We start from the raw sequence: 9,623 nt of genomic DNA on the forward strand, positions 1-9,623 counted from the left end.
GCAAAATCTTGAATGTGACAACATCCGGCTGTGTTTATTTCATGTATTTCAAACATAAGAAATATCCAAAATAGATTAGTACTATATTGATCGGACATGTAAATCATTCCTAACGGCAGCTATGCCAGTGACTGTTTCTTTGCTTTTTCAGAATATGGCAGTGGGAAGTTTCCTCAAGTTTCAAGTTTGTAGACACCGTGATGTTCTTAGTGTAATGCAATGTACATAGAGACCGCTGTGCTTGTTGGACCTCAATACGTTGACAGCCTGTTTCATAACAATCATACCTACAGATGAGTACTTTGTACATACAAGGAACAGGCACTTTGCCCTTTTAGATGACAAATACATTAAAAGTTGCCAATAAATCAAACAGGTTCTTTCCTTCCAGATGGCCGTGTATTTGTGAAGACAGTTGAATTTCAATTTATCATATGGACATTCCTTTATAGCAATCGTAGTTTGTTGACCACGTTCTTCAGAATTAGAAAATATTGAAAATTTCTATGGCTTATAAGATACGGGTATTGAAGCATTTTTTTGGAAATGAAAAAAAAAGTTTTCTCATGCCGTGGTCGACAGGCTCAACTTAAGCACATAGTTGCCATCGAATAAGTACTGGCATGCGCGCGCGTATGATACATCTAGCCATATTCATGGCTATCAGGCTGTTTTAACGTTGAATGTTCTTTCTGGAAAGTTGATATGTGAAGAGAAAAATACTAAACTTACCATATGGCATTTTGCTTTAATGTCGCTTCATACCCTGTACTTGTGTCGTTTTACCCTATACGGGGAACCCTAATTTGTAGAATTTTACGCAACATTTCCGGGTTTACATAGCACTTGAGAGCTATAAGTTCACAGGAAGGACGTTCCATATCAGTAAGTGTTACATCCTTGTCCCTGCGTGTATATAAATCCCTCTGCTCAGTTAGCGAGCGTTCATTGTTCTCATCAAGACCTTCACTGGGTACGACAGAGACTTCGACGATTCTTCCAACTCAACCTAAGTCTGTGAGTCATTCTACTTTGATTCTTAGCTTTTTTTTGTGACTCATGTTTAAACATAGGTGCAAAAATGACAAAAATGACTTCTCTCAAATCGCGTATTTTGTCCTTGATGCTCACGATGTCTTGGTTTGAACGGGTAATTGGTGTATCGTAGTAGTTTATTGTTTGATGTAAAGATCAGTCAAGACTTTCCCTTTCACTCTCTAAAGGTACAAAGAAATCACAAATTGTTAACAAATGGCACTGGTATTATTTTGGCTCTGGACAAACATCTAATTCATCTGTTACTTTGTGCAGAAACTTTGGTGACGTAAATTATGGCGACCTGTGGAAAACTCGTGGCGGGGCTGCTGATGCTGTTCCTGTTGTCTGCAGTGTTGGATCGTTCCTCCGGCTGTATCTGTCAGTGATATATATATATATATATATATATATATATATATATATATTGAATTAATGATCATATTTAGAATAACAGTTTTATTCGACCGATTCTGATTGCAAATACGTAAAGCACGCATTAACGTAGGAAAATGACTAAAGGATTGTGATTTAAGGAAGAGACTACCACAACATATATCCATATCAAACTATTAATGTTTCTCTTTTTAGTGTTGTAGTTAGAGGGAGTTGTCATGTTTTACGGTTTTATCATTACCGGAAATGCTCGTCTAATTGTCTATCGCACGGCTACAGATACTGAAAATAGTTACAGAAAAAAAACGACAATGCATTTTTACGATACTCGTACCCCACATGTCTGCATTGGATCCTATGACGTAGACTAGCATAGAAACTTTTAATTTCCTCAGATGAGGATGGTCAAGAAGGTACGTCGAAAAGCTCTTGGATATCAAACCAATTAGTAGAAAAGTATGTATAATATTTACTTTATGCAATGTTTTAACTACATGTACTAAGACTAATCCTGTGCACGTGACCACTTATGTTGTATCTTGTTATAGGCATGGGCACCTGTTGCAATCGCAAGCTCCATCAGCTCATGGATGTGCCGAATATGTTCGAAATCTGCGACCTTGACAACAACAAGGTGCAGTTGATTATACATTTAACACGCACACACACACACTTATATACATGATATGTATAATATATATATATATATATATATATATATATATATATTCCTTCTTGTGCTGCCAGATCCTATCTTCTTGCTACCAGGTTCTCCTTTGGGCTATGATTTGTGCTATTATAATACGTGTACAATAATGGTCTTTCATTAATTCATTATCAGCTAACTTTCTATTTTCACACTTATCAGGTTGTGACGATGACCGAAGCTCAGCTGGCTATGCCCGCAACTAGCAAGGAAGCCGTTCGTCAAGCCTTCGTAAGCTTCGATATCAATGGTAGGAAACAATACTTTGATCCGTAGGATACACTCTTGCACTAAATTAGCATTCTTAAGCTTGAAATGTATCATGTTATTTTTTGCGCAGAGTATGTTCTCTCGATTACTCCAAAGAGAACTACGTTTTCTGTCTATTCACAGTCTGGACAAAAAACGAGACCGGATGAACGCGCTCATCACCACAGGAGTAGATAAGATTGTCCCTTTGATACAGACGTGAAGTCTGTAGCTTGCACTGTAGTCTATGTGAAGCGTTTCTCTTAACATGACCTTCCCATATGATTTACCTTTTCATAAGATGTTTCTGATAACATATTGCCAATGCATGTGAGCTGATCTATTCCGGTCTTACTAGTATATCTGTTCAGTGATAGAATCATGATAAGTTCCTGGCCTCAACAATCACATGCGCAGTCTATAATTGAACACGTGCTAAACCGACAACTGAAACATATTACACACACACACACACACACACACACACACACACACACACACACACACACATATATATATATATATATTTACTCTTATTTGTCATTTGGACACATGCACCATGATGCGCATACTAGCTAAGTTTAACATGTGATGATTCTCTTCTAGGGGACGGGAAGATCACCGAGGATGAACTGGTCCCTCTCCCGGAGTCTTCAGACCTACCAAAAAACTGAGTCAAGCGCCGAAAGTCGTGGCATATGAAGACTTTGAAGATTCAAAGTTGACCAAGAGAAAGTAGCCTTTAGTCTCAATCAGAAGCAATCGCTTCTGGTCGTGGAAGAATATGGTGCAGAGAAAATAAAATTCCCAACGTTGTTGGTGACGTGTCTATTTGTTTCCGTGTAACTGTCTTTATTCATCTTACTTTTTAAAAACTTTTCAGTGATGTTCAATGTAAGACTATCTTAAAGAAATTGGATATCGTAGCTGATTTTCAAGACGTGATGTTAAGATATTTAAACCAAATAGAACAACGGTGATAATGAAACAGACAGACACAAAAGGCAAACAGAGAACTAAAAAGATTAATTCAAACACAAGTAAACGAGGTGATATCTACAAATGAAGTAGTGTGGTCTGTTAGGCTTGTCTTGCGTTTTTCACCTACCATCTGCAATATGTGTTTTCTCGTCCAAACACAAAATAATGACATGAAAAGACAACTGTAAAATGCAAAAAGTTACATTTTGATGAATGGAGGCTCAGGATTTCATTTTGCTTCTTAGGAGTCGAAACAGAATTAATGAATTCTCGAGAGTTAACTTTGATGTTAGAAGGGAGACCTAAAATATTAACCTGCATGCGGCTTCTCTACTGCGCTTGGAATTGTACAGTTCCACGGGCGGTAAAGAAGCTACACGTAGGTTGATATTGTGCTTCATTCAGTGGGGCCGTAGTGACAAGACAACAATTTACAAGTGATTTTAACTAGGTTGGCTTTATTTTAATCTTAGAAAATATGTATTTATTTAATTCAATAACACATGACAAAGACAATGTGGCGCTGTACTCAAGTTATAACAACTTATTTGAACAGCTCCACATAACAAAATACAAATAAATAAATAAATGTACTTAGTTAATCAACATATCAGTGCGCCAAGCCCACCACCCAAAGACGTACCACAGTAGTACCATTGTTAGCTTAATTAAGTACATATGAAAAAGAAAATTAACGACAGTATAGCTGGGACTTTTATAATGTTTTAACCATCAGCTGGCTGACGTTAGACTGACCCTACCGATGTTCTATGTGCGTTGAGTGTACACGTCAACATAATGTCGCCACGTACCCTAAAACAGACATATTGAAAAAAAATCACAGCAAATTTAAAATCACATCGAAAAAATCACTCTCCTCTGATAGAGATTAAACTTGTGCCGTAGTATCGTCAAACTGGTCTTCTTGAATTAAAGCACTATACTGCCATAATGAATATGAATTTAAGGCATTGATTGACCCTGCAAACAAGTCTAGGAGAACCATTTGCATAGAATTCAAATAACAGTATTTTCATGTTGAAAACTCAGTTGTAACGTTTTCAAATTCCTATAGAAATGAGAAATTTGAGTTGAGAAATCTTATCGTATGAGCATAAATTAAGAACCTCTAACTGAACTGGATTGTGATGACATTTGGCATGTGTGCGGGCGATGTGTCTATCCCCCACCCCCAACCTTGAAATTGCGGTAGAGATTCTGATTTGTGTATCATTGTGCCCTGGTAAACTATGATCTTATTTTTGTTGTTGCGGATGTACTAAAGATGTAAGGAAGAAGTACTATTAGCAGTGTATGTTTAGGTCCCGTGGCAGCCTGTTTTTTTTAAAGTTACGTTACAGTTCAAACCTGACACGTATAATCACGTAAGTATCATGCATATTCAACGACCACCTCCCAGCCAAATTAAGGTACTTTGAAAGCTTTATTCACAGAATTTAGCTGAACCGCTCCTTATTTGGGTATAGTCCTTTGGCCGGGTTTCTTTGATAATAGTTTGAGTGATATCATAGTATGGGCGTGGGTGCACATTCATTTCATACGCATGCGCTTTTAAGGCAATATAGACCTTTTCCAAAGCCCTTGCTGTGAAAGTTTATAGCAGCAAAACACACGTACATTTCGGGGTGTTCGTCTGTGCAAGCATCGTCTGTCGACAAACTGAGGTATTTCTAGTTTTTAGATTCCCTTTCCTTAGATTTCTTTCCTTTGATTTTTCTTTGAGCCTTTTTCATCTCTGACACAATCACCAAAACACTCCCAAAGCTGCAGTACTGCTAATCTCAGGCTAATATTACCGGGTGGTGCAGTTACGCAGGCGGGGGAGAAGACTGTAGTGACCGAGCAAACCAAAAGCTTATATATAGCCGTAGGAGCGACTGGTGAATTACACGGCATGCACATGCATTGTACCTTGTGCGATTGTTTAGCAATAAAATTCGATCATTCATACAAGTTAACGTTACATGTACTTCTTGCTCTATTCCTTTGACTGAGCATCATTCCAAAAGTCACTAAAATTTTTATGCCAGATGACGCCAATTCGATACGGAATGGCGGAATCAATTTTTTACATCTAAAATATTTTTTTGTAAATATATGGCTTGTGTAAAATAGCATTCAACGACGTCAAAAGAAGTACGTAGCTTATCGCAAAGGGCAAGTCTGATTTACTGCTTTTCTTTTTTTCAACACAGGAATGGCGACAACAGAGACAACGCCGCTGCCGGAACAAGAGCACACAAAAAAGAAAGATGTGGGTGTGACAAAACCGAGCTCAAAGCTTCAGCGGGCGCTGCGTGAGGAAGATGCTAAAGAGGAAGATGTGGACGTCCCAAAGATCGGCTCAGCACATCAACCCTCAGTGCCTAACATATACACACCCGCTCCAACACGCGGGAAACAAACCCATAAAGTAAAAGAAGAGATGTCCTGTTCTATCGATGGGAAAGATCCCAAAATACGAAACAAGGATACCGATCGTGAGAAACATCTATATGAACACAACATTGTCGGAGAACAGACCGAAGCATGCCCCTGCGGTTCCACCGCCGACAAACAACCTGCCGCGGCCGGGCCTCGATACCTTCACGTCGGAGATCACGTAATGGTGTGTTCGGGACATGAATCAGAAAACACCTACGCGTACCAAAAGGCCGAAGAAGTCAGCGAGGGGTACGAAGAAGATCATTGCTCTCACTATTACAAAACCCCAGAGGAATGTTACGGCTACAAAGTGCCTGAGGAAATAAACAAGGCGTATGAGGAAGGGTCTTCCTTCCTCACACGACTACGACAAACCAGAGGGTGCCTACCGGTACAAAGTGCCTGAGGAAGTAAACAACGAGTTTGAGGAGCAATCTTCTTTCCAAGACTACGACAAACCAGAGGATGCTTACCGGTACAAAGTGCCTGAGGAAGTAAACAAGACGTGTGAGGAGGTGCCTTCTTCACACGACTACGACAAACCAGAGGATGCTTACCAGTACAAAGTGCCTGAGGAAGTAAACAAGACGTGTGAGGAGGTGCCTTCTTCACACGACTACGACAAACCAGAGGATGCTTACCGGTACAAAGTGCCTGAGGAAGTAAACAAGACGTGTGAGGAGGTGCCTTCTTCACACGACTACGACAAACCAGAGGATGCTTACCGGTACAAAGTGCCTGAGGAAGAAAACAACGCGTATGAAAAGGAGCCTTCCTCACACGACTACGACAAACCAGAGGATGCTTACCGGTACAAAGTGCCTGAAGAAGTACACAAGACGTTTGAGGAAAAGTCTTCTTCACACGACTACGACAAACCAGAGGATGCTTACGGGTACAAAGATCCTAAGAAAGTCAGCTTTGCATACAGGGCTAAAGGTACGTTACAGCATTGAATACAACATTTACACCGTTTTGATGCAATTCACTATTATAGCTATATTATTTATAATTTCCATAGCACATTGTTGACAGAAACACTGTAACTACATTGTATGTTTCTAGTTTGAGAATTTTGAGAAAGGAATTGGTTTTTCATTATCTTCCTCGACAAAGACTACTAGTAGATACCTGGAGAGACAATTAATCAGCCATCAAACGACAACAAAGGTCTACATCTGATAAAAAGTTGTGTAAGAAAACATTTCATTTGGGCGATTAAAAAAAAAACCTCATTTCTTCTTTTGGCTTTTGCATAAATATTTGTTGTATTAGTCTGTTATAATTTTGCCTTCAAAAGATGGTCATGAAGAGGAACACACCTGCAGCTGTGATGGAAAAGCATAATAAATGAATTCATAAAATTGAATTGACAGACAGAGTATCTATAAATAAACAAAAAAACTACGCTGCAAGAAAAACAATACCTTCACCATTTGCGAGCATGCATTTCACCGATAACACATAGGAGAAAAGAAGAATATATTGCCAATATCCACATTCTTTAGATGCAAAAATCGAGGAAAATGGCTCTCAAACTTGCTTGGCCTGTTGCCATGGCGACAAAAACAGTTAAGCAGAATGAAAACTTTTTGATGTATGTGTATAAGCTTTTTGATGTTTGTATGTTGTGTTAAATGTTCTTATGTTTAGGTTTGTGCAAGCCTAATGCTATATTCTTAAGCATTGCAAGTTCGGGTGTTTTCGTGAGTTTGTTAGTGCTAAGATAGTGGTTTCTTTAGGTTATATTTGATTTGTGTATATTTGAGATGTCTCGTTTTGTATTCTTAAATCTTCTGATTTTGTTGCAAATGGAAATGTTGATGATGATGGGAATGTTTGAGTAGTATCTATGCACATTTGTGACATGTGTAAAATTGAAACAAGAAAAGGAAAACCCTGCACAGAAACCCAGGGATGACAACCCTGCACAGAAGTCCTAGGGAAGAAATCCTAGCACAGAAAATCCAAGGGGATAAATCACCCCTGTAAAAAGTCCTATGGAGTAAACCCTAGTCAAAAAAGTCAATGAGAATGGCCCATGCAACAATATATAAACATGTTATAGTATATAGTATTGCATATGCCTAGATGATTGGGTAAAAGTAATCTAGTGTGTAAAGTGGTAAGGAAATACTTGTGTAAACATTTTATAGTGATTGTTTTTAGTAATTGTGTATGTTACATGGTGATACAAGTGAGTAGGTGAGCTTTGAGTGTTATGCAATTATCTCCATGAAGAAATGGAGATATAATTGTGTGTGTTCACGTGTGTGTCTATGTGTCTGTCTGTGTGTGTGTGTGTGTGTGTGAGTGTGTGTGTGTGTGTGTGTGTTTGTTTGTTTGTTTGTTTGTGTTTTGGATATTTGTGGTCAGCATAACTCATAGATTACAATGATATTTGGCATGTAGGTGTTGGCAAGACGACGGTCAAGGTCTATTTTGGGCCCCCTGGTATGTGACCTTGGTACTGCAGCAGAAATTCCGTTTTATGTATCTTTTGACCTAGATGTGCTATGGTTTTGATTTTTTTGTGGCGGATAGCTTGTGACGTAAGGAATAGGTGGTGTTTGTTTGGGTCCCCTATAGCTAGGAGGTTGTTCTGGAAGTGCATGGGCGTTTTTTCTCAAAATCTTCTAAGGAGAATAACTGGACAAGGGAACGACAAATTTAGATGATATTTGGTATGTAGATAGTTTTGACAGAGATGTACAAAATCAAGTGCAAATTATGCAAACGTGTACTTAATTTGCATAATAAATGAGGGAAATCTATGTTTGTAGTGTTTGCCATTGTAGGACTCAAATACCTGTCATATATGTAGTTTGTGGCTGGTGGAACATTAACAGATATCAATTATGCAAATACGTCCCTTATTTTCAAAATTACTGTAAAAGTGCTATAATTCTTCTAAATTGAAAATGATTGCACAATCAACATTGTGACCATTGGAAGTTATCTAAATGTGTACATAACCAAGCATAGATTATGTAAATGTGAACTCATATACATCAGACTATTTCATGGTGGAGATCTCAGAACTCTTGTTTATGACTCAGAGGGGTGGGAAAAACGATGTTTCGGATCGGCGCAACCGTTATTTACCGTTATTACAGACGTTTGTTCAGAATGCATTTTTCTACTCCTCTTTCATCTCAGAACGTGTCGTGGAAATAGGGAGTGCGTGGAAATCTAGTAAAGTCTGCTGGCTTGCAATGGGTTGTGGACTTCTGGCCGTAGCATCAGTTGTCATCGCTGGCATCCTGGCAACTCACTTCTTCGTCACTTCCGATGGGAGGGTAAGTCTGGAAGTCTTGTTTACAGGGGCTGAGTGGCCATACGTACTTAAGCATTCTAATTTGATATAGGAGAATTCTTTTTACACAACCAGCAGGTACTTACATTGCTTACGTTTCGATGTCTCTCAGACACCTTTGTCAGAGCTTCTAACTGGAGTTCTGCTTCTCACCGCTATATGTAGCCTATGTATGTGGCGCTTTTGCGATGAGAAAACAATCCCAAACGTGGCTAAGCCTGTACCCCCCCCCCCCCCCCCTCGTCCCGGTTAATCACTGGGGTTGACTTTCTTATCCGGATCGGCTCATTCTTATTTGCTTCGGCTAGCCTGGGTACCATGCTCCACAGTAGCCACGCTGGCTCAATCTCACTTGCTTACCAGGTGGCACGTGGCTGGCTAGGCTAAACGTTGGTAGGTGTTTTTTTTTCAACCCAGGTCAAGGCAGAACAACCATAAATCATCCAGCCATCGGAAAATTGCGCGTTAAAGAATTGCCTGTATAGTGTATAGTCT

The 9,623-nt window shown here is 39.2% G+C and overlaps 1 protein-coding gene across 1 annotated transcript; it reads left to right on the forward strand.

Annotated features, from left to right (window-relative positions):
- The first annotated feature begins 928 nt into the window (after positions 1-928).
- On the forward strand, positions 929-3,177 carry LOC118403354. Its single transcript, XM_035802059.1, has 5 exons — positions 929-1,017; positions 1,312-1,416; positions 1,980-2,065; positions 2,300-2,387; positions 2,993-3,177. Exons 2-5 carry the CDS (start codon positions 1,332-1,334, stop codon positions 3,058-3,060), a joined length of 327 nt encoding a protein of 108 aa, XP_035657952.1. The 5' UTR covers positions 929-1,017; positions 1,312-1,331; the 3' UTR covers positions 3,061-3,177.
- Positions 3,178-9,623: the final 6,446 nt, after the last annotated feature.

The sequence above is a fragment of the Branchiostoma floridae genome, chromosome 16 (assembly GCF_000003815.2).
Source record: "Branchiostoma floridae strain S238N-H82 chromosome 16, Bfl_VNyyK, whole genome shotgun sequence".
NCBI classification, from domain to species: Eukaryota; Metazoa; Chordata; class Leptocardii; order Amphioxiformes; family Branchiostomatidae; genus Branchiostoma; species Branchiostoma floridae.

Bases quoted from the DNA above. Each gene is read 5' to 3' on its own strand.
- LOC118403354 (XM_035802059.1), top strand. From the start codon at position 1,332: ATGGCGACCTGTGGAAAACTCGTGGCGGGGCTGCTGATGCTGTTCCTG. The intron at 1,417-1,979 runs GTCAGTGATATA...ATCTTGTTATAG, and splicing joins TCGTTCCTCCGGCTGTATCT to GCATGGGCACCTGTTGCAAT. The intron at 2,388-2,992 runs GTAGGAAACAAT...ATTCTCTTCTAG, and splicing joins CGTAAGCTTCGATATCAATG to GGGACGGGAAGATCACCGAG.